General features: G+C 60.5%; 1 protein-coding gene across 2 annotated transcripts in view; it reads left to right on the top strand.

Annotated features, from left to right (window-relative positions):
• The window catches only part of MICAL3 (microtubule associated monooxygenase, calponin and LIM domain containing 3), a 73,889-nt gene that overhangs the window by 37,354 nt on the left and 12,321 nt on the right, over nt 1-24,214 (top strand). Inside the window, exons 19-28 of one of the 2 annotated variants that reach the window (XM_068969811.1) lie at nt 7,146-7,341; nt 9,335-9,573; nt 12,554-12,691; nt 16,438-16,551; nt 16,973-17,110; nt 17,196-17,278; nt 18,027-19,725; nt 20,116-20,210; nt 20,845-20,955; nt 22,869-22,962. In XM_068969811.1, coding sequence (XP_068825912.1) covers nt 7,146-7,341; nt 9,335-9,573; nt 12,554-12,691; nt 16,438-16,551; nt 16,973-17,110; nt 17,196-17,278; nt 18,027-19,725; nt 20,116-20,210; nt 20,845-20,955; nt 22,869-22,962 — 2,907 coding nt within the window. Of the gene's footprint in view, nt 1-7,145; nt 7,342-9,334; nt 9,578-12,553; nt 12,692-16,437; nt 16,552-16,972; nt 17,111-17,195; nt 17,279-18,026; nt 19,726-20,115; nt 20,211-20,844; nt 20,956-22,868; nt 22,963-24,214 lie in introns of both variants that reach the window. The other variant, XM_068969812.1, reaches the window with a different exon arrangement.

The raw sequence follows: 24,214 nt of genomic DNA, 5'->3' as shown, positions 1-24,214 counted from the left end.
AAGACTCCTGAACCAGGGCTCACCTTGTACCTCAAGGTCCAGCCCTGCACCCAGCGAGTGCTGGCCAGGAGACCATCCCAAGGACCTGCAGGGATGAAGGCATGGCGCTGGGTTGTGCCTCCAGCTCTGCAGGTCCTCTGGGGCAAGGCTTTGCTCCAACCCCGAAGGCATGGCACTCAGTCTTGCCTCCTGCTCCACAGGTCCTCTGGGGTAAGGGTGGGGGCAAGGCTTTGCTCCAAGAAAGACAGTGATTGAGAGGGGAAGTTGCCCCCTCTCCCACCCACCCACCCTCTAACTCAAGCCAAGCAAACTTGACCTCGCCCTTGATAGTGTCCACAGGTGAGGTCAAAGTGCCCCCATCACTCACAGGTGCAAAGGGCAGTTTGGGGATGCCTTCCAGGGCTCCTGGGCTGTGCGGGTGATGACCAGGATCTCTGTTACCTTTCACGTGTCCTTCACCTCTCTTTCTGTCCTCGCCAGCTCACTGTGGCCTGTACGCTGACTGCATGAGCCTGTCCCTGGTGTATGCATTGCGTTCCTCTTCTGTGCTTGTGTAAGGTATCAGGGTTATTTCCACCTTGCCACTGTTGTTTCACACTGTCCTCGCCTGGAACTGGGGTCTTTAGTAGTAGTTTTGTGTTAAGGGGCCCCGGTCTCCAGAAGAGCTCGGGCCCTCCACTCAGGGACCTGCTTCTCTTGAGTTCCTGCACCTGGGGTCCCGCTATGCCTGGGCCTCCATCACAGCCAACTCCCTAAGAAAACTTGGCCCCACCAGGGGCCCTGTAGACCTAGGCTGCCAGGCGAGGCCCGGGGCCCCGGGAGGACCTGGGCCTCAGACACGTGACAGCATCGGGGCTGTTTCCATGCAGAGGCCCAAATAAGCGTGTGTCATTCGGCTCTCGTGTCCTTGCACGGTGGTGAACCCGCACGTCCGTGGAGGTGAGTTCTTGGGACTAGGTGGCTTCTCAGAGGTCAGACCTGAAAGTGTGGCTAGGGGCCTGCGGTCAAAGAGCCTGAGAGCCCGAAGGGGAACGGTACGGCTGAGGAGGCCCCGGGACGGCCACAGCAGCCTGTTTGCTCTTGTGTCCCTGTGATCTAGAAGAATCTCCAGGTAGGAGAGACCCGTTGTGAAAGTTTCCTCCCCGTATTTGCCACCAACAGACTTCTCTGGGTCAGTAGATTCTTCCTTTAAAAGAGGTTTTACCCTTGGTTCAGTCTCCCATGGGTCACTCTGCACCAGCTCCTTGCCTGTCTTCAGTGAGGCAGAGCTTTCTTGGGGCCTCAGTACTGCTGGAGGCCCAGCCCCATGGGAGGCGGGTGCAGGTGTGGGCAGCCGGCCCCAGCGGAGGCTGGAGCCCTGGAGCCGCAGTGCTTGGTGGCTACCACAAGCTGATGGCCGTGCTCCCGGCGGCTGCAGACACCACGCCGAGGGCTGTGATGTTTATAGCCGGGATGGCCGACGTCTGCCCTGGAGTACCCGTCAAATAAAAACAGAGTGAAGCTTGGCGTGTCAGGCTTCCCCAGTGACTATACTGGTCAGCCTGCTGTTGGAGCTGGTGTCACAGAAACTCAGAGCACAGTTCAGAAGGACTTGTAACGTTGATGCAGCAGGCATGCAGCTCTTCCGTGTGCCAGGCGCTGTCCAGATGCAGCACTCCCCTGTTGCTGCAAGGAAGGCAGCATTTTGCAGACTGGATCGAGGCCATGTCACCGACCCGGGGGGAGCCGGTGGAGTCTGCACCCAGGACACAGCACCGCCCTGGCACTGCCTGGCCCCCAGCCTCAGCTCGTCTGCTGGGGAGAGGGAAGAGCTGCGTGTTGGCTCCGCAGAGATGACCCGTTAAAAGACATTCCTGAGTGCCCTCTGTCATCCGTAAGTGTGTGTTTGGTTATTCCCAGGAAATACATGTGTAGCTTTTTAGCAGTGACCCCCACCCCCCGGCTGGGGATGTGCCTTTGCAAAGAAGGTGGGTTCGAGAGCCAAGGGCATTCATCCTGGGTGCGTGCAGGGGGTGGTCAGAAGAGGCCAGGCAGGAGAGCGGTGGCGTTGAGCCAGCTCCTCCTCGTTTTCTCCGTATCAGCTCTTTGATGCATTCGAATGAAACCAAGCCTGAAGTCGTGTCAGTGAGAATGGACCTGAACAGCCTCTCCCCGTGGCCGTCCGTGGGCACTCTCCTGCCTGTCAGTCCCTAGGAGACGGGCTTGTGTTCAGGGGGATGATCAGGGCTGCTCCCTGAGCCCCAGTTTCTTCTCTGCTCTCACATTTTATCACACTTTCTAAGTGGCCCCAAGGGTGGTGGAACTGATGTACTGCTCTTCAGTTCTCAGCAGTGGCCTGGCCTGGCCCTGGGTGGGGTTGGCCGAAGGAGAGGGAGAGACGAGGTCTGCCTGGTTCTGTACTGACGGAGCAGAATCATCAGGATGGAAACGCTGGCCTTCTCACCTGCCTTGAGTTTGGGCCCCCTAGACTCCACTCACATCAAATGACCCTGAAACCCGGCTGAGCAGGGAGCGTACATCATTGCTGTTTGGGCTCTGCCATGTCAGGTCAGCTCGGGTTGGCACATGAGCGCTCGGAGGCCTGAGCATGTCGGGCACAGCTGCAGGCAGGCGTGCTGCGACGGGCCCCGTGAGCCCACAGAGGATATTTTGGGAAATGGAAAAATGAAGAGAGCTGGGCACACGAAAAATGAAGCAGTGTTTTTTCACGTCATGTCTCCAAGTCTGGTTTTCTCCCTGGGCTAGTGAGCGGACCTCCTGATGTACCTGTGGGCTTCTGTTCCCCAGGCCCCACGCTGGAGGGCTGGGCGGGCCTGTGGGCAGCCCTCGCATGGACAGTAGGGATGGGCAGTTCCTGTGAGCCGGGCCATGCTGGAGGACTGGGAAGAGTGGGGTGCTGTGCCCAGCGCGTGGGCTTGTGCGCCTGGCGTGGCCCTTCCCAGGGGTAGGGGGTCTCCATGCACTGCCCTCTGGGGTCAGGATGTCTCACTTGAGCAGCAGAGAGGAATGTCTGAGCTCACCACTCCGTCCTAACGACCTTGTCTGTCGGGCTGTGGTCCAGAGTCTGGCAGGCGGCTGGCCCCTTGAGCACAAGGTTGGAGACGGTCCCTTGTGACTTCCAGGCAGCGCTCTGGGCTCGGTGCTGTTGATGTTTGGGTAGATACTTCTGTGTTGTGCATTGTCGGCTGTTTGTAGAATCCATGGATGTCAGGACCCCTTCCCAGGTTGTGATATTGCCAAGCGACCCCGAACGAGAAGAGCATCTGCTTGACAACCACCGTTCTAGACTAGAGTCAGAAGTGAGCACAGGGTGCAGGCGTGCAATCAGCTTCCACGTGGTTGTTCCCTGTGGGAGATCAGGCGGAGGGCGTGTGAGAACCAAGGCAGTGACGCAGGATCTCCACCCGGGCAGGCTATTAGCCCACAGCCCCATGTGCGAGCAGGCGTCCTTGCAGGTGTTGCAGATGCTGTCAGATGTTGAGGACACGTTCTGGAACAAAGATCCAGAGGTCTTTCATGACCCGCAGTGGACCTCCCTGCACCCTGGAACATGGTCATCAAATAACAGAGCCAGGCTAGGGAACACGTGCAGAGAAGACGCTGACTTGGGCTCCAGCCCTGCAGCCTGTCACCCTACCATCTCTGGTCGATGGTCTCTCTGAGGTTCAGCTTTTCCGTCTAATGAAGTTAGAAAACGTGGACAAAAGGTTCCCTGCTCCCCTTACCTCATAAGGCTGTTGTCGGGAGCAAATAAGCTAGAACACATGGAAGCTGGTTGATCTGACAGGATTTGGGGACTATCAGCCATGATTGTTGGCGGGGCTTCCAGAAAATGCTGGGGTCATCAGAGTAAGTGTGAGTTCGGGCTGTTTCTGCTGACTGGGCGGTGCATCCTGCAGGGTGAGGACTGCACGGCCCGCTGGGCTGTGTTCCCAGACCGCAGAGGTTTGGAGAAACAGAACAGAGAGAGGGCCTACATGTCTGGGCCTGGGAGCTGGCCGGCACAGCACGTTAAGTCCCTGCAGGGCTTGGCTAAATTTGGCCTTGCTTTTTCCTCAGCCTGCATGGATAGGCTGTGAGGTCACCTGCTGACTCTGTGACCACCAGAGGCTCTTCACTATAACAACGAAAGGAAAGCAGTCACAGATGGAGTTTGGTGAAGCTGAATTGTCAGCACCCACGTGAGAGAGGAACAGCAGGGTCATAGCTTCTCAGGAATGGGGCTTGGGCTGCCCTCACGGGGCCTGGGGGTGGTCTGGCTCCACCCACACCCTGTGCCCCAGGGCTTTCTGTGCCACCTCACGGCCCCTGCAGGATGGAGTCAGCACTGGACGGTGCCTCATGGTGCCCAGCTGGCTGCTGGGAAGGGCTTTGTGCTCACTTCCATCAGCCTCACAGGGCCCCTGACCAGTCTCCAGGCCAGTCTCAGGGATGGTGGACAGATGAGAGCCTGTGTTTCAGATAGTGGTTGTGGGCCTGCTGGTGGAACTTGGCTCATTTCCAGAAACAAATCTTGGGCTACCTGGGGGGAGGGAGATGTTGTCTTCAACAGGAGCCTGCTGCAGAGCAGAGGGCCTTTCGTGGAAGGTGGGGGTGGGTGTGGGCAGGTTTGTCCCTGTGATGGCTGGATTATGGGCACAGTTTCTTAAAAAATGTGCCCAGGGGCACAGACGACTGGAAGTGCTCCGCCTCAGAGGGTACTCCCCTCCCCGAGGCCCCATCCCCATTTGAGGTGTGCTCAGGGGGTAGCTGGCGTGATAAAGATGCATTTGAGCCCTGGGGGCCTGCAGAGGGTGCCCAAGGCAGGGGGAGGAGAGAGGCCTGGGCTAGGCTGACCTGTGGGGCCATCCTTCTCTTTACCTGCTGCATATGTGATTAGCCACACAAGTGGCTTGGTGGACAAATCGCTTCCCTTGGACAGATCACAGGGGCGTTCCTGTGTTGTGGGTGGCCCCTGTGGCACCTGTGTGTTTACAGATGTGTGGAGTTGGGTGGCCAGGTGGGGAGGCAAGAGTTTTGGCTAGAGCTTGGCTGTCAGGGACTAAAGAGCACCAGCGAGCCCCAGTGCGCTCGTCACAGCTGCAGCTTCCCACAGGCTGACGCGGCAGCCGATTGGGCCAGGCCGAGGTTCCCCTGTGAGGTGTTTGAGCACAGGAAAGACATGTTACCTAGACAGCTACACGGAGCCCTGGGACAGTCTTTCAGTGGAGACCAGGGTATGTGTCTTAGGGAGAGTGACATGTGCCAGGATTCCCATGTGCCTGAAAAGCACCCATGGGAGATGCTGCAATAATAGCAGCAAAAGGAATTTAACACTAGAAAACTAACATGACAGCAAAAGTTCCCTGGGATCCTGCAGCCGGGGCGTATAGGCCTGTGGTGTGGACGAGTCCCTCGGCCTTCCGGAAAGGACTCCCTGGGCTGTAGGCTGTCCCCTCCCACCGGGTGGGTCTCCTGGGACAGGTCTGATTCATCCCTGTCGCGTTTCCCCTGCTCGGTCCCTCTGTCACTGCTAACTCCTGGCAGTTCAGTGTCTCCCCCTTGCAGCCACACACTCTTTTCTCTGTGCCTCACGTAAGCATACGGTCACCCCGGATGGACAGGTAGACAGTTGGTCTGTGAGGAGCGGTTATCAATCCTGTCCTTCAGTCTTTCCTTGAGTTCTGAGCTTCTCTGGAAGACCACCTGTCACCCAAAACTGGCAGTGTGACTTCACCAGCCAAACCCAGTGTCATTCTCTAGAGCCTGGGGTGTCACAGAAGCTGGCTGGCAGGATGCGAGCCCCATGGCCTGCCTGTCTCCACCTGGGGCCCCTTTGCCATGCCCTCCCTTGGCTTTCTGTGTGCAGTAACTGCCATTTGTCGTCCAGGGCAAATGGATACAGGAGACCCGCACAACTCGGCAGTGAAAAGGTTGCTGGACCTCAAGACGTATCCTCTAGCTCCTGTGTGGAGGAGGGCAGTGTATGCGGGCACGGGGATGGCCCCTGCATGCATGTACATGCGTGCGTGTGTGTGTGCGCGTGCGTGTGTGTGTGTGTGTGTGTGTGTGTGTGTGTGTGTGTGTGAGTGAGTATAACCCCCTTCACATGCACAGTAACCCGGGGCACGGGACTGTCCTCGTTGAGGGTCAGGAAATGCACTCTCTGTGTCGTGTGATTTTCCTAAGATCTTTCAGCCAGTCGCTGGTGGGGTCCAGTGTCTAGGTGGGTCCGTGTGACTCTGCGTCCACATGCAGCGTCTTGTCACAGTGGGCACAGGCAAGAGTGGTCAGGGGGCCTCTTGCCCGAGTGTAGGGTCACAAGGTGTGTCAGGGCATGTGAGGATGGAGATGGGGATGGAGGGGGCGTGGCGGCGACATCGGACATCTGAGCCCTTCAGAGTCCACGTGCCCACTGCAGTCCTCAGAGTTCTTCACAAAGGAATGCTAGAATCTAGAAAGCACTGCTGTGGGCCTCCCAAAGTAGCAGCTGACCCAGGCAAGGTCATTAGTGATCTTCAGACTGTGGACGCAGGGGTGCTGGGAACAGGCCGTCCAGGGTGTCCACCCATAACTGCACAAATCTGCTTATTAATTCCAAAGGGGAAAGTTCCCTCTACAACACAGAGCTGACAAGCACCAGCTCAACCAAGCTGTCCAGCTGGCATTACCAGGAATGAGGGGGCCTGACTGTTCTGGGTGGGTACAGTTGCCCACGCGGGGGTGCCCCACTGATCAAAGAGCCTTTACCATAAATCTCAACATGAGGCAGACAGATGCACGGTCGCACCGCGGCACAGCTTCCCTGGACCCCGCCATGGACCAGCCAGATGCAGTGCTCGAACCTCAGCTGTGTCCTGGACCGAGGGGTGGGGGCAGTGGGAGGACTCTCCCCTCGACAGGCTGCTTTCCCTCAGGTCCAGCCTGGCCCCTCCCCGCAGCCAGTGACCACTGCTCCCCAGGCTTTCCTGCAGGGCAGATGAGGGGTCTTCTGCACCTCCCACCCACAACAGGATCCTCTGGGCTCTGTGGGCCCCAGCCTTGTTGACCACTGCAGTGTCCAGCTCCCTAGCTTTGCAGGACGGCTGCCCCTTCTTCCAGGGGAAGGTTCCTTCTGTCGTCCCCATCACTGACCCCTAGCACTTTGCTCCTTGCTTGTCGTGCAGGCCCAAGCGTGAATGGCCTGGAGGAGCCTAGCGTCGCCAAGAGACTGCGGGGCACCCCGGAAAGGATCGAGCTGGAGAACTACCGGCTGTCGGTGCGGCAGGCGGAGGGACTGGAGGAGGTGCCCGAGGAGACGCAGGCCGAGCACAACCTGAGCAGTGTGCTGGACACGGGGACGGAGGAGGACGCGGCCAGCAGGTCAGCCTCTGGGGACCGCTGCCTGTGGGGGCCGCTGTGGAGCCCTGAGTCAGCCCGTCTGGGTCTGCATGCTGGCTGTGACCCTTGACAGGCAGGTCGTGTGGCCTCCCTGTCTGTCTCCTCGTCTGATGTGCTGTGAGGAGCCTGGCCAGACTTGAAGGGCTGCTCCAAGGGTCCGTGGACCGTGAGGCCTGGGAGGAACTGTCTGTCTCCCCTCTGGCCTTCACAGAGGCAGGAGGTGGGCTTACCTGCTTCTCGTCTCTGGAAGCACGTGGCGAGACCACTCAGAAAGGGACTGAGAGCCTGTAGCTTGTGGCGAGAGGTGAGGCTTGACCTTTCTGCCCAGTTTTTTATGCCATGTGCGTCCCTTGCTCTTCTTCACGGCCCTTGAGCTGCCACAGCTTCAAGTGGAACCTTATCATGCTGGCCACCCTCGTGACATGGCCTAGGGATGTGCTGCCCGGAGCTCCCCCCGCCCCCTACAGAGAACTACAGCCCACGACTGGGGTCCCAGTGTGCTCGGCTCGAAGGAAGGCAGCCTCGCCTCCCCTCTCCCACCTGAAGTTGTATAAATTGACCTGAGGTTAGGAATGAGCACAGGGGGCATTCTTACCCTGATTTCCCATTTTGGAAGATGTTAAACGACAAGCACGGGGTTGCTCAGTGTTGTTAGTTAGTAAGAAAGTAAACAAATGAAGTCACGGTGATGAGGCAGAAGCCATAGCTCAGTCAACACTGAAAGCTAATCAGACTCCAGACGGCACGCGTCCTGTAGTCCACAGTCTTAGGTCTGCCTGCTGGAAACTGCCTCGCACCAACCCTCACCCGCTTCAGTTATCGCTACCCTGTCTGGTCCTGGCGTTTGCGTCTTGTCTCCCTCGAGACTGAGGATCTTTTCTGTGGCAGTTTAGTGTTAATGCCCTGGGAAGGGCATTGTGAGCAGAAGACACTTGATAAGTCTTGGAGGCGCGAATGAATGAACCCATGAATGGAGTAGGATTCGCCTGACTGAGCTGAGCAGTGAGGACCTGCTCTTTTCTTCCTGATATACTAACTGAACTTCAGTAGGTGCTCAGAAGCATTTGCTGAACGACAGACTGACTGTAAATGGGTAAAGCAAGCTAGTGGGTGGCTGGAGGGCCCACGAGTAGCAAAGCGTGGTGAAGTCAAGTACATCCCCAACTCCACAGCTCACCCTGACAGCCAGGTGTTCACACCCCCTTCCCAGTGTGGACAGGGCTGTTGTGGCAGAGCCATTGGCCCCGTGAGGGGTTAGGGGAGCACAGCCCAGGAGACCACCCTCGCTTCTGACCCAGCCGAAGTGACAGTCTCCCCCATCACCCTTGGGTGGGTGTATTTCTCTATAAAGATGATACAGAACCCCCTGGAGGGGCTGTGCTCACAGCTGTGCTCAGGCAGAGCCACTCTTCTGGCGCTGACATGCGGCGACACCCTCAGAACCTCCGGGTTCACGTTCCCTCCTGGGGGCAGCTGTGGTTGAGCCCAGGCTCTAGGTCAGCTGACACTGTGTGACTCCAAGCCTTTGCCCCAAACTGCGTTCTTAGACTCTCCACCCTGACTGGAGGCCGCAGGAAGTCAGACTTCCCCCGTCAGGCGGCGCACTGAGGGCTTAGGGTCTCACTCCCAGACATAGGCAGCTGGGCTGGGCCCTCGAAGTGAGGTGGGGCACGCTTATCCCCGGGAGCGGGTGCCCGGGCCCGGCCCTCAGAGCGAGGTGGGGCGAGCTTATCCCCGGGAGCGGGCGCCTGGGCCCTTGAGCAGTGACTGCCTCTCACAGGGCGGGGAGGCTTGCACAGGCGGCCCGAGCGCCCTTCTTGCCCTCTGCTTCTCCTTGTGCTGGCCCCGTGTGCTGGCCCCTGAGGCATCCTCTGTCCCGTCCTGCCCTGCAGTGGGCGGCTGCCTTGCCGGCTCCTCTGCCTGTGCCCCTGGCCTCCAGACGTCCCCTCACTGGGTTCTCCGGTTGTTCCCACAGCAGTTCGGAGTCGGAGATGGAGGAGGAGGAGCCCCCGCTGCCCACCTCGGACCTGGGCGGTGTTCCCTGGAAGGAGGCCGTGAGGATCCATGCGCTCCTGAGAGGGAAGAGTGAAGAGGAGCTGGAGGCCTCCAGGAGCTTCGGGGCCGGGGAGGATGAGGAAGATGAGGAGGAGGAGGAGGAGGAGGAAGAGGAAGAAGAAGACGAGGACGAGGAGGACGAGGACGAGTCTAGTGAAGGTCAGTGGACACCCTCTCCTGACCCTGACGTCAGACCGCAGTGTGGGGGGGGGGGTTTCTGTGGCCGGGGACCCATGATGGACACCTCTCTCTCAGGCCTTGGGGGACCCACGACGGGCCGTCAGGTAGAGCTGGACGTGGAGGCGGGCAAGGGCCTCCTGCAGCTCAGGTCATTCTTCTTGTCCTGTTCCAGCTGAGGGAACTTAGCTTTCTGGGGTTCCCTGGTCCCGGGTGTCGGGGGTTGCAGAGCATCGAGGAGAGGGCCCTCGGGCAGGCTCACCCGTGGACGTGGGGACGTTCTGGGAGCCATGTCCTGGCGGGTCGGTCGGGCTGGCTCTTGAGATGCCTCGTCGGGCACTTGAGGTGTTGGTCGTGTCCCATCGGCTGTGTGTGTGAGCTCGAGTGGTGACAAGGAGCTCAGAGGGCCGTTCCCCCGTGCCGGCTTGGCCTGGGTCTGGAGTGGTGAGCAGGGGCCAGGCAGACAGAGATCAGAGCCCCTGGGGACTCATGTCTGTTAGGGTTGTGCTCTCTCTCCAGGCACGTGGACGAGGCACGAGGGTGTGACTCCTTGGCCTGGAGCCTGGCCCCCAGGGCTGGCCCTCTATGGCTCTGGGACCTCTGCCCCGCCTGGAGGTCCCTGTGCTTGGCCGCCAGTCCCAGCCTGGGGACTGCAGCTCAGTGAGGGCTGGGTGCTGGCCAGGCTCAGTGCGAGTTACTGGGGGTCCTTGGAGCGCTGTGTGTCCCCTAGCCGGCGACCCACGATAGACGAGGCAGGGCTTCCGTGGGCACGTGGACACCCTTTTGGCCCAGGTCCTCCTGCAGGCCTCCCTCCCTCCCTCCCTCCCTCCCACCTGGAGGCCAAGGCGGGGCTCCAGGGTGTCCTTTGGGGCCTGAACGCCCCCTTGTGTGAAAAGTTGGAGGAGGCAGCATCTGGGGTTCCTTCTGCTGCCGGCCAGCCTGCCTGCAGAGCTGATGGCCCGGGGTCAGCCCGTGGGGACTGCGAGGGCACAGCCTCTCTGGAAGGTCTCTTGGTGGCTTGTAGCCCAGACACAGCTGAGGGTCAGTGTGCATCCCCTCTTCCCTCCTGAGACCTGACTTCCGGGATGTGGAAGCAGGCCCGGGCTTTAGCTGGAGGAACCGGGGGTGACGCTTCTCTCTGTCCTCCTCCTGTCTGCCCCCGCGGTGCTCCGGCAGAAGGAGAGTACTGGCCCTGGGACAGAGAATGCCTGCAGGGCCAGCTCCTGCAGCGGGATGAGGACCTGAGTGCAGGTGAAGGTACCCCTGCTGCCTCCGCCCTGCCCCCAGGAGCGGGTCCCACGTGAGAAGGGGGCCTTCCTAGAGTGCAGTAGTAGGAGAGGCAGCCGCCCCAGCCCGCCCGACTGACCCCTCTTGCCCCTTGTACGGCTGCTGCCTGTCCTCCATCCACTTAAGAATCTGTTCCTGCTTTGATGTGAACCACTCACCTCATATCACAGAGTGCCCAGAACCCCTCCCCGTGCCCAGGCAGTGTGTCCCCAGGCCCCCCTGCTTGGTGGGACCTGGGCAGCTCCAGGGAGAAGCCTCACTGTCTTCCTCTGCTCACCGGGAAGCTGGAGGAGGGGCCTGCATCTCTTCTTGGACTTGTTGTCCTGGTCTGGAGATGCAGCCCGTCCAGCTCCGCCAGGGACCCTCAACCCCTGAGAAAGCCCTTAGCAGCCAGCAGCTCCCAGGAGAGCTCCTGGCCCGGTGCCCCTGCCCACATCTGGTGGCCTTGTCGGTGGCCTCTGCCCCAAGCACTCTTCCTGTTGCTTGAAAGTTAGGAGGTTGTGGTTCTTGTGGTGAAGCCAGATTGCCCTGGTAGACTGTGGAGAGGCCTTTGGATCAGATGCTGCTGAAAAGCCACCCTCTGTCTTGTGGTCCCCCTCTCCCACGTTGCTGGCTGTCCCGTTTTGACCCAAGCATATGGTGTGGTCCTAGTACTGACGATTCAGAGCCCGCAGGGCGGGCATGCATGCGTGCTTCTTGGATGCCAGCAGCAGGGTTCTCACCTGGCTGAGGAGCTGGGTCTGGTGTCCGAGGGGGACCAGTGGGCCCCTAGAGGAGAATCAAGGAAAAGGGCTTTGACTGCAGAAAAGGCACAGAGGGATTGAATTCTTGCTCCTGTGTGAGCTCCCCGAGCTGTGGTGGTCTGCAGGACAAACCCCGCCTGCCTTCTCCCTGGCTGCAGCCTCTCTGAGTCCACCCCTGCCTCAGCCCAGCATAGAAGGGGCAGAAGATGACTGAGAGTCCCAACAGAGTCATGTTGTGCCTATGTGAGCTGCTGGTTCCTGCAAGATGGCCTGGCCCATCCACATCTCTGTCCACGCAGCAAGTGGCAGTGGGCACAGGCTTGGTGGCCTTGGAGCCACATGTGTGAGAGGCTGGCCTTGCAAAGGCCAGTCGTGACCTGTGCTTGGGTCTCTTAGAGGCAGTTGAGGTGGAAAGAGCTGCAGAGAGGAAGGGGCTCTGTGCTGGACAGGGAGTAACACTCTTCATGGACCACAGTTAGGCTCCAGGGGGTGGGATCTCACTGAACGAGTAGGAGTCAGGTGTGTGTGTGTGTGCGTGCATGTGTGTGTGCGTGTGCATGTGTGTGCACTGTGGCTCCAAGGGACAGAGTCACACTGAACGAGTACAGCGCGCATGCACTGAGGCTGCAAGGGGCGGGATCACACTAAACCAGGGGCGGGTGACACTGACAAGTAGGAGGGGTGTGCGCGTGTGTGTGTGTGTGTGTGTGTGTGTGTACGCGCGCACACGTGCATGCACTGATTCTCAGTTTTTGCCTGCTTTTGCTTCACACTGATCCTGGCAACTGTGGTAACTTCTCCTCTGTTTCCTGTCCTGTGGTGTCTACTCCCTCCATCCCTGGACTGTTTACATTCCCCTGTCTTCCTTCCTTCCTCCCTCCCGTCCTCTCTGCCTCCTTCACCTTCTCCTCCCCTGGAACCTGGTCCCCTAGTCGGGAGCCCGAGGAGGCTGCAGCAGCTGCTGAACCCGGCCGATCCGCTGGAGATCCAGGCCGACGTGCACTGGACGCATATCCGTGAGAGCCAGGAGGAGCGCCCGGCGCTGGCGCCCGAGTCCCCCCTTCCCGGAGGTAACTGCTCGGGGTGCAGGGCCCCGGGCGCCTCCGCCCGCTTCCCCTCGGGCTGCAGAGCACTCTCCTGTAGGGCAGGGCTGCCCGGCTCCACACAAGTAAGAGCCAGTGAGGCGTGTCTGCTTCCTGAGCTCTCGTCAGTGGGGTGAGAGGGGGGTTCTCCTCTGACTGGAAACAGTGGGGTGAACTTGACCTTGGAAGAACTGAGAATCTGCTGCCTTTGCCCCATGTCACTAGGTAGGGCTTCTCTTTGTCCACTTGCGGGAACATCCTTGCTCTTCATCATGCTGTGTGTCTGGGTGTGAGTGTGTGTGGACAGAATGGGGTCAAGGGACCATATCTTGGACTAAAATGAAGTCTTAAGAAGACATTTGTGTCAGGGAGGCATCTGAAGTAGCGTCATTTCCAGCTCTGGGTTTTAGGGGAGGCACTCTGCATCCCACAAGAGGATGACGATGACCCTTGTTCTGGCTTCTTTTAAGGAAAGGAAAACCTAGAGAGCGCTGGGGGCATCCTTCTCCATGCCCAACTTCGGCGTGCCCACCCCTCTGTCTTCCCCTCTGTTTCTTGCCCTTTTGTTTCCGTGTTTGCATTCAGTGCCCACAGGGACCAACGTCTTTAACCGTTTTTGCAGCCACGTAAACACCCAGCAGCTCTTTGAGAGCCAAGAGAGAACCTGCTGCCTGGGGATGCCACGTGGACTCGAGCTGCGTCATCCCCCACCCCCCACCCCTGTTCTCTCCTCGCCCAGCACACAGGGCACCGCGGGCCTGGAGCTGTAGTGTCGTCTGTCTCTCCTTCATTGTAGACTCCAGGAGGACCTCGCTGTCCTCACCAGGAACACTTCCTCCCCGTGTAACTGTGTATTTGTTGTCTGTTTTGAATTCAGTGCCCGGCCTCCCATCCGTCCGCCGAGCAGCAGTACAGGCCTGGCTGGAGTCGGTCTCCGGAGGTAGTCTGGCGATGTTTGCTCTCTGCCCACTCACCGTAACCCTCTCTCAGCAGCCCTGCTGGTACCTTAACACGGGACTCCAGGCCTGCCGCTGGTGCATGCGCGGCAGAGGGTGGGGGCACGTGCATGCCTCACTCAGGCCACCCGCCCTTGCATGGACCAGACACACACCCCACGCCTTCCTGGGAGGACCCAAGGGGAGAGAGCAGGAGTGCAGGCGGCAGGGAAGACAGACACCACTGTTAGTAGAGATCGGCGAAGGCTGAAGCTGAAGGACTGTGCGTAGCACTCAGGTTTCACATCTGTGAAATGAGGGCTGGGTGGAGGCTGGAGGAACCACGAACAGGAGCATCGTGGCAGGAGGCAGTCAGTACTGGTGGGGGGATTCAGCTGGAGGTGCGGGACAGGCTGGGTCTGCAGGCTGAGGTGCAGGGCTCTCTGAGCACTTGGGCTACAAGGGAGCCTCAAGGCTTCACTTGTCCTCAGTAAAATGTGCTGGGGGCGTTTCTCAGCCAGGGGCTCTGGTATCCAGGAAGGTCATGGGACTCCATCGTCTGAAGGTCCTGGCCTCAGCTGTGAAGTGCAGAAGGGCCAGGGCACTGGTGTTGGTGGGCAGGACAGGAGCCCGAGGCCTCCCCACCAGCCTCTCTCACTAGCTGCCCGCTGTCCTCAGCTCATGCGTCAGGAGGCACCAAGCCATAGGGAGGGCTGCTGGTCCCCGGTGCTAGTTAGTTTTGTTCCCAGGATGATTGGACAAATCTGAGGTGTTGGGACGTCCCAGCAGCAGCGGACTAGACCAGAGCCGAGCGTGTCGGCGACGCCCGCTTCCGCGTGTGGCTGCTTCTACCCCGCTCCGTCCTGCCCTGGACTAACCCTCAGTTCCTCCCTCAGAATGTCTCTCTTTCAGAGCTGCTGTGGCCACATTGAAGCTTCTTACTGTGTTTTGATACGTGTGACAGATTCTTTTCAGGGTACCGCTGAGGACTGTAGACGACTCCCAACCTCGCGTCTAGGGCACAGGCGTGTGTCTGAGTAGGAGAGGCCTGGGGGCTGTGGGGCCAGGACTGGGATGGGCGGCTCTAGTGCACTGTGCCCGGAAGCCTGGCCATCTGGGGGTCCGCATCACACTTGCTTCCCGCAAATGTGTGAACTTAACCTCTTGATGCCCGGCCGCTCACAGACGGATTCGAGCACACGTGTGGGCTTGGGGGCGGGGGGCACCTTCTGTGTGGCGGGCCCGGGTTCTGTCCCCATCAGATCCTCTCTGAAAGGGAGCCCTGCAGCGGCCAGCTCGCTGTCCCACAGGCAGCGTGGGGCGGGAGGGTTGCTTGCCTCGGGAGGCCCTCCCCTCGTGTTTGGTGAGTGCCCAGCAGCACTGTGAGCACATGGGCGTCTCAGTCGGTGGGAGTAACCGAGGGGCTTCCCCAGGGTTTTCCCAGCAGTGCCATCATCACAGGACAGTGTTCAGGCCCCACCAGCTCTGTGGCTGCTCAGAAGGAGTTGTGTGGGGCTCCCAGCTCCCACGGCCCTCCCCACCTCACCCACTCCAGATGGATTTTTCTAGCACTCTGTGGAGTGGGTGTATGTCATCACCTTGTTCTAATACGCTGAGTGCATGGAAGAGGTGGTGAAAGCAAGCCACGGCTTAATGAAGTGTTTAAAACACCAGGGCCCCGGGCCACGAGCTGCAGGCCCAGCTCCTAGAGGGGCCCACCGCCAGTGTCCGTCACGGCTGTCTCTTGTCCCTGGCTTCCTTCCACTCTAACCCCATGGCCGCTCTTGGTCACCGCTGGTCACCGTACATCCTGGCCACGGGGGATGCAGCTTTGAGAGGCTGGGCTGCTGGTCCCTGTGGGTCGTGGCCCCGTGGCCTGGCCTCGGGTTTTTGCAAGGCTGGACCCTCGGGCCCAGGTACTTGTAGGTCAGGAGACCCTGAAAAGACCCTCCAGGCACCTCGGCAAGAGGGAAGTAGGTCCCGGCAGTGTAGGCACTCCCAGCCTGGCATCCTGGGTGGCTTCCCACTGGCTATCTGTTGCTCAGCGGCTGGCTGTCTCTTACCCGGACGCTGGTCTGAGCGCTTTGTTTGCAGGGGTGGGGGCCGGTATGAGTGTGTGTGAGTGTGGGCTGCTTCCTCGGGAGAAATCACACTTTGTCCCATCCTGTGGTACTGAGAGGCTGGTCTTGGGTCCAGAAAGGACCTTTACATGTCCCTCCCCACTCTCCCGTGTGCTGAAAGAGACGTGTCTGAGTTCTCCCAGTGAGGCTACAGCCCTGCCCAGCTGTCAGAGCCCTGCACACAGCCCTGATCCGGGCTGAGTGGTGCAGCTGTGAACAGATTGCCCCGCTGCCTGGACTTGGTCCCCTCCCTGAGAGCCAGGGCTGGCCACGGCCCCTCATCCTGTTCCTCGAGGGTCCAGTGGTCAGCGCAGGTCCTGGCTGCCATGTGTGCTGGGCACCTGCCGACCTGGGCCTGAGAAGCAGCGTTTTCCCCCTGCCGCCCCCCATTCTTCTCAGACAGGCTCTCCCAGCAGCTGCTGGAGGAAGAGGAAAGCTGGCCGGCCCAGGCCGCTCCTCCCCTCCTGCTTGGCCGGGTCCATGTACTCAGGAGGCCCAGCCTGGCTCCCGCCCTGCTCTCAGCTCCCAGCCCTCTGACTCCCGCCCAGCCAGCCCTCTCCCTTCTCCCCGTGATCTGCCCATGGACAGCCCTGAGAACCCAGTGCCACTGTCCGTCCCCACTGCCAGTGTGTCTGTCCATCTCTCTCTTTGTCCTTCCTTTGACATTTCTGCCTTACAGTCCCGTTCGATGAGGATGACCTGGAGGGAGACGTGGACTCGGAACCAGCAGAGATCGAAGGGGAGGCAGTGGAGAATGGAGACGCGGGGGACACTGGCGCCGAGCTGGATGACGGTACGGGGCCGCAGAGCTCTGAGCTCGGGGAAGGCGGAACAGCACATTAAAGTGAAAGCGAGGCGCTTGAAGGAGTGGCCGTAAGGGCTCGTGGTTTCTTCCTTGCTCTGCACCAACCTGAATGCCTACCCTTTCACCCCCACTCCCCTTCTGGTGGACAGGGGCTGTGTTCATTCAGTTATGGGGAGAAACCGAGCAGATGTGGGACTTCCTACAGGGCCTCTAAGGCAGCCGCTGCCTCTGGAGGCTGGAACAGTGAGATGATATGGGCAGTCTGGGGAGCAGGGGACCAGCGGGCAGGGCCAGGCCGGGACGGGATGCACGCTGCCGCGGATGTCCTGGCAGCTGGCCTCCAAGCGGGGAGGTGCCTGGGGGGAGCACGGCCTCACTGGGGGGCTGTGCTGCTACTTCCCTCGGCCAGATCAGCACTGGTCGGACGACATCCCGTCCGAGGCTGACACGGAGCTGCACCGGCCGGTGGTGGGAGCAGAGCTGGAGCTGAGGGTGTCTGACGGCGAGGAGGAGCCACCGCTGGCCTCAGCAGGGCACCCAGAGAGAGGTCTGTGTGCAGCCCCTTCCCATGAGCTCCCCGTCCAGCCAGATAGGGTGGTTCCTCTTGCAAATCCTGCCTCTTGTTTTTTCAGGTCCCTCCCGAGTCTCCAGCCCCAGCCGGTCCCCCGAGGAGCCCACGGGCCTGTCCTCCCCAGCCCGCAGCCCTGGGGCACAGGTAAGGGTTCAACCCACTGCCTCCGGTGCTTACAGGGCTGTTGGAAGCAGGAGTGGCTGGGGCTCCGGCCCCGTCTGGCCCACTGTGTCCTGGTCCCACAGCATGCTGAAACAGCAGGATTTGTGGAATCACTGGTTTGAGTAACAGACTTGCTTCTTCTCAGTGTTATGTTCAAATGACTATGCTTTTCTGAATTAAAAATGCATGTTTGGGTTACCAGGGGTGTTCACACCACACAATGCAAGGCGCTCCCTAAATAGATAGCAACACTGATTCCTGCGGAGCAGGCTTTGGGGGAGACATCTGCAGGGAGACCAGAGCTGGAGCCCGGGGGCTATTTGATTTGCTCTTTGGGTCCTGAGGAGCCAGGTGACTTGGGTGATTTCCCTTGAGATGAGCCCAGGCGTGGTCAGAACGAGTGCCTGGAGGCAGAGTGTAACTGACGCTGTTTCCCACCTCACCTCAGAGACCCTGGCAGGCTGGGGTGGGTCATGCGTCTTTTGGCTGGTGTCATTTCAGGGCCGGAAGAGCAAGGTGCACTTGGGATGAGCCCAACCTGGAAGCTGCCGTGTGCCTTGGGTTAGGGGCTCTGGAGCTGAACAGGGCGGAAGAGGGCGTGTCCTGCTGGCCCTCGACTGTGGCCCCGAGGGTGGAGAGGCTGTTTCAGGAAGCTCAGGCCCTCGGTGGGAGAGCACGCCTGTCACAGCCCTGCCTTCTGAGTGCCTCCTGTCACCTTGCTTTCCCACAGAGCGCCCGTCCCCCCCTTGCCGCTGTGGCCACTGGGGTAGGGTCACCCACCGAGAGCCCTCTGCTGGAGCCCTCGACCCCGCCAGCGGAGCCCGAAGCTCACCCTCCCATCCGATCGCAGCCTGAAGCCAGGACGCCGCCCTCACCTGCCAGCCCCCAGCGCCAGTCTCCGCCTACCCAACTGCCCATCTGCTCCCAGCCTCAGCCGTCCCCTGAGGCCACCGTGCCGTCTCCCACCCTGTCCCCCATCCGCTCCCAGCCCGTGCCGGCCAGAACCTCCACCCCTCTGGCCCCCCTCCCCGTGAAGAACCAAGGGGTCACCAAGGATACACTGGGTAGCCCCCTCCCTGGGGACGAGGCCCTGAAACGCAGCGACCTGGTGGCCGAGTTCTGGATGAAGAGTGCCGAGATCCGCCGCAGCCTGGGGCTCACGCCTGTGCGCCGGAGCCCAGGGTCTGAGCCTGCCTTCCAGTCCCCACCCCTGAAGGCCTATCCAGCAGAGAAGGGCCCCCAGAGCGAGGGGCTCCGGCTCCTAAAACCCCCGCCTGTCCCCAGGAAGCTGGGGCTGCCTGAGGCCGAGGGGGCCCAGCCCTGCCCGCCCACCCCTGTGTCCCCACCCGACAGGGAGCCAAAGGGCCCCCGGGAGGAGCACAGAGACCTGTCCAGCAGCTCGGGGCTGGGCCTGCAGGGCAGCTCCTCCCGCACCAGGACGCCGGGCAGCCAGAGCTTCAACACCTCTGACTCCACCATGCTCACGCCCCCTTCTAGCCCGCCGCCCCCGCCACCTGACGAGGAGCCCGCTACCCTTCACAGGAAGCCAGCCCTGGCAGGGCAGCCTGTGGCCTCGGCGCCCCCACCCCCGGCTGTCGGTGTGAGGCCCCTGCGGGAGCCCGCCCAGCCCCCTCAGGAGGAGGCGCGGAAGTCTTTCGTGGAGAGTGTGGATGAGATCCCTTTTGCGGACGACGTGGAGGACACGTATGACGACAACACGTGTGATGACCGCACAGAGGACTCAAGTCTGCAGGAGACCTTCTTCACACCCCCCTCCCACTGGCCCCACCGCAAGCAGCCCTTGGCTCCGGAGAATAGCCAGGGGCTGGAGAGTGGGGTCCCACTGCAGAAGAGGGGGCTGCCGCTGGTCTCGGCCGAGGCCAAGGAGCTGGCGGCTGAGCGCATGCGGGCCCGGGAGAAGTCGGTGCGGAGCCAGGCACTGAGGGACGCCATGGCCCGGCAGCTGAGCAGGATGAAGGAGATGGACATAGCAGCTGCAGCCCCCAGGACCCCTGCACCCCGCAGAGCTGCTGCCGTGCCCTCCAAGGGCCCTGAGGAGCTTTCCCCGAGGCACGAAGCCGCGAGTGAGGAGGTGCTATCCCCTCCCTCGGACTCAGGGGGTCCGGACGGCTCGGTCACCTCATCAGAGGGTTCCAGCGGGAAGAGCAAGAAGAGGTCGTCCCTCTTCTCTCCTCGGAGAAGCAAGAAAGAGAAGAAGCCCAAAGGCGAGGGCCGGCCGCTGGAGAGGCCCAGCCCCGGCACTCTGGAGGAAGCGGCCGTCAAGCCCAGGTCTCTGTGGAAGTCCGTCTTCTCTGGGTACAGGAAGGACAAGAAAAAGAAGAGCGATGGCCGGTCCTGCCCCAGCACCCCTTCCAGCGGGACCACAGTGGACGCCGGCAAGCCCAGGGCATCTCCCATCTCAAGAGCAGGTTCGGTAGTGCATGCAGCCCCACCCCCGCCTCGGGCACAGCTTGGGGTGCAGGCTCTCCCGTCCCCACGGTTCCCTCTGAAGACCCTCTGCCTATGCCACCCTGCCTCCCCTGGGGTTTCCAGGGAGGAGGCAGCTAAACTGAGGACGTTCCAAAACAAGTCAATGGCTGGGCAGGGGCCACGGGGTGGATGTGCCCCCTAGGGAAGGCGCTGCAGCTGGACACAGCCTGTTGGTGCATGTGGGCTCCTGCCTGGGTGCGTGTCAGCATCCAGGCCTGTGGCTCTGGGTGCAGGGACGGAACCAAACTGGGGAGAACCATACCTCACTTCCCACCCTGGCCGCCGGGGGGTGGGCCCACTGGTCACCATCTGCTCGGCCCTGCCCCCAGAGCTGCGGACCCGGCGCCAGCTGAGCTGCTCGGAGGACTCGGACCTCTCCAGCGATGACGTCCTCGAGCGGACCTCCCAGAAGTCCAGAAAAGAGGTGGGCGGGCCGTGGCCATGACTCTGTCCCTTGTTCAGCGCCCCCTCCTGGACCCCAGCCAGCCCAGTGGTCACCCCCTGCACCCGCACTCACTGTGCCTGCGAGGCACACCTTTGCAGGAGCAACTGTTGCCCTGCCGGAGCACGTCCCCCTTCCTCTTGGTGCGTAGACCCCCTAGTCTGTCCAGTTCCCCTGTGCCCTTCTTCCAGCTGCATCAGTTAGTGTGGCTTCATTCGAATAGAAGCACCTGTTTACTTCAGGCAAGACTTCCTCCAGGAGCTTCGGAAGTAGTGTTCATCCGAAGAAAGGGGCTTTTGATTCCAAACAGAAAAGTAATTTACTTTTTCCTGGCTTTTCTTTTTCCTTCTTTGCATTTCCCCTACAAGCCAGAGGCTTGGGGACAACATGTGACCACGTTTACCTCCAGAGTCTTAAGAAAGCAGATGTCCTTATGTGGGAAACTAGGATGGTGGTCTCCACAGTAAAGGCTGTCCCACGTCCTAACTGCCCAGCAGTCAGTGTGCAGCCGGCCTCCATCCCTGCCCCGTGGGGCTCCTGCAGGGACAAGGACTGGGCATCTGTGCACACTGGCCCAGCCAGCCACTGACCAAGGAAACCCTCTTGTCCCCTCCAGCCGAGAACTTACACGGAGGAGGAGCTGAACGCCAAGCTGACCCGGCGTGTGCAGAAGGCAGCTCGGAGGCAGGCCAAGCAGGAGGAGCTGAAACGGCTACACCGCGCCCAGGTAAGGGCAGCACAGCCTCCCAGCCTGCTGTCCGCATCCACACAAGGGCAGGAGAGGAGGCAGAGCGGAGCCACTGTCCCCTGGCCTGCACCTCTGGCTCGATGCAGCTGCAGAAGCCTCACTTGGGGGCAGCTGTTGGTGGAAAGGGAGATGCCCAGCTTGGAGTCTCCCAGTTTCCCAGCTCTGGAATAACCACCAGCCAGTCCAACCTCTGTGACTGGCTGGCCTTTGACGCAGCTGGGTTTACAGGTTGGCACTGTTCTCAGGCCCAGGCCTTCTGATGTTTGTTTTTTCCTTTTAACAAAAAATAACTTTCTAATGTAAATTATTCCCTGGTGGCTCAGTGGTAAAGAATCTGCCTGCCCACGCACAAGACACGAGTTCAATTCCTAGGCTGGGAAGATCCCCTGGAAAAGGAAATGGCAGCCCACTCCAGAATTGCCTGGAAAATCCTATGGACAGAGGAGTCTGGCTACTATAGTCCATAGGGTCACAAAGATTCAGACGCAACTTAGCAACTAAAGAACAACAGACTGTGGCTTCTGGGTGCAAGGTCCTCCCAGGGGTCCAGTATCCCCCGGAAACCTTGTTCCTTGCAGTGTGGCTGGTCCATCCAGCTTCGTGGTTGCTGGTGTTTTTTCTTTAATTGAAGTATGCTTGTGTGCTAAGTTGCTTCAGTCTTGTCTCACTCTTTTCGACCCTATGGCCTGTAGCCAGATTCTTCTGTCCATGGGATTCTCCAGGCAAGAGTACTGGAGTGGATTGCCATACCCTCCCTCAGGGGATCTTCCTGACCCAGGGATCAAACCTGTGTCTCATTATGGCTCTTGGACTGGCAAGCACGTTCTTCACCAGTCGTGCCCCCTTGGAAGCCCTAACTGAGGTGTAGTTGATTTACAGCGTTCTGCCAATTTCCGCTGCACAGCAGAGTGACTCAGTTACACACACATGGACATTCTTTTTTTTTTTTTTAATCTTTTCCATGAGGGTTTATCCCAGAAGATTGGCTACAGTTCCATGTCTGTACAGTAGGCTCTTGTTATATCCATCCTATATATAATAGTTTGCACCTCTTACTCCAAATTCCCAGTCCTTCCCTCTTTACTCCCCACTGCCTTGGCAACTGCAAGTCTGTGCTGGGTGTTTTTTAATCTTATAGAAGCAGGTTTTCCAGACTGTTAGGAAGCTTGTTGGAGCATTCTCAGCCTCTCTGTGTGCCCCGGACACCCGCCCAGATCCCAGCATCCTGGCTGCCTGAGAGTTCACCCCCTGCTTCCTCCCCTCCCCTCCCCTGCCCTCTTCCCTCACTCTGTGTGTCGTCCCCTTCCTCCCTCTCATGCTGCGTCCACCCCTCCCCCTCACGTGGACAGTGTGTCCTCCCCTCCCCCTCCCTCTCACACTGCGTCCACCCCTACCCCCTCACAGTGTCCACCCCTCCCCCTCACATGCACAGTGTCCTCCCCTCCCCCTCCCCCGTGTACTCCCCTCCCCCCTCACTGTCCTCCCCCCACTGTGTCCTCCCCTCCCCCTCCCCCCGTGTCCTCCCCTCCCCCTCACACTGTGTCCTCCCCTCCCCCTCACAGTGTCCTCCCCTCCCCCTCCCCCCGTGTCCTCCCCTCCCCCTCACACTGTGTCCTCCCCTCCCCCTCACACTGTGTCCTCCCCTCCCCCTCAGTGTCCTCCCCCCACACTGTCCTCCCCTCCCCCTCACAGTGTCCTCCCCTCCCCCCACACTGTCCTCCCCTCCCCCTCACAGTGTCCTCCCCCGCCCAACGTGTGTCCTCCCCTCTCCCTCCCCCCTCACAGTGTCCACCTCCCCCCTCACAGTGTCCACCTCTCCCCCGCCACACTGTCCTCCCCACAGTGGTGTGTGTCCTCCCCTCCCCCTCACACTCACCGTGTGTTGCCCACAGATCATCCAGCGGCAGCTGGAGCAGGTGGAGGAAAAGCAGCGGCAGCTGGAGGAGAGGGGGGTCGCCGTGGAGAAGGCGCTGCGCGGGGAAGCAGGTACCGCTGGGCTTAGAGGACAGGGTCCTCAGGAAAGCCCCATCCCACCCCCCACGGGAGGCTAGCTCCCACCCTCGCGCAGAGTCAGTGGGTCTCCAGCAGGATTCTCTGGTCCCCTCGTCACTGGGACCTGGGGCTTCCTGTGAAGCAAAGGAGGAGAAAGGCCTATGCATCTGGGCTCCCCGAGCCTGGCCCCCACCCCTCGTCTCAGGGCTCACCCTGCCCTCGTCCCCCATGTCTGCTGGTGATGCCCTGGGCTTCCCCTTCTCTCTCCTCCCCATCATCTCCCCAAGAAGACAGTGGCTGGGAGCAGGGCAGGCTGTGCACAAGGGGCCATCACAGAACTGCACGTGCAGCCCCCCAACCCCCACAGGCCCTGCTGAGGGTGGCATCACAGATGCCCCAGGGTGGACCAGGCTCTGTCCTAGAGGCGGTTACTTGGGGCAGAGCTGAGCAGAGCAGAGCCTGGGAAGAGCCTGTGAGGGCCGTGTGCTGGGGCAGACCATGGGGCCTGTGCGGTCAAACCACTCTCCTCAGAGCCTGCAGAGAAAGCAAGGAGGCACCCATTGCCCAGGGTGGCCTCTTGGTTCAGGACCTTGAACCCTTGGACCGGCCCCACTGCAACCCCACCCCCACTCGAGGGACTCTCCCCTGCATTCCCCAGCATCCCCGAGGCTGGAGCCTCCACCCTTTTGTGGAGAGCACTGCAACCAGGGTCAGAACGGGCTCATGCAGCCTGCAGTGAAGACAGGTGCTGTCGTGGTTGTGCTCCAGGGTTGGGTGGAGTGAGTCTCCGGGCAGGTGGGCTGAGGATAGACCAAAGAAGCAGCAGGAAGAGGTGGCTACCAGTACAGCCATCGCTGCCTCTGATCTTGCTGGAAGACTGACCAATGGCTGGCCTCCGAGCGAGCATCTGGCGTCAGGACGCGTCTCTGGGGTTCTGGAGGCCCGGCACTCAGTATGGAGCCAGGCAGGCGCAAAGGAAGTGTCCTGTTCAGGGCCTTCCTGCATGGAATACAGCCAGCGGTCGACACAGGGTGACCTTCAGGTGAAGAGGGGATGAGGCAGAAAGATGAGCTGTAACTTCTTGGTCTTGCCCGATCCTGGACTCTGTGCCACCAGAGTGAAAACTGGACCCTGTGTCCAGGAGTGCACCCGAGTGGGGGCTCAGATGCACGGGCAGTGACCCCCACGCTGCATGCCCTGACCCGGCCTCCTCAGTCAAGCCTTGACCGCCTGGAGGGAGCTGTCC

Source organism: Capricornis sumatraensis, chromosome 4, assembly GCF_032405125.1.
Source record: "Capricornis sumatraensis isolate serow.1 chromosome 4, serow.2, whole genome shotgun sequence".
In the NCBI taxonomy this organism is placed as follows: Eukaryota; Metazoa; Chordata; class Mammalia; order Artiodactyla; family Bovidae; genus Capricornis; species Capricornis sumatraensis.
The sequence above is the reverse complement of the archived record's forward strand: the minus strand, read 5'-3'. Positions and strand labels throughout refer to the sequence as shown.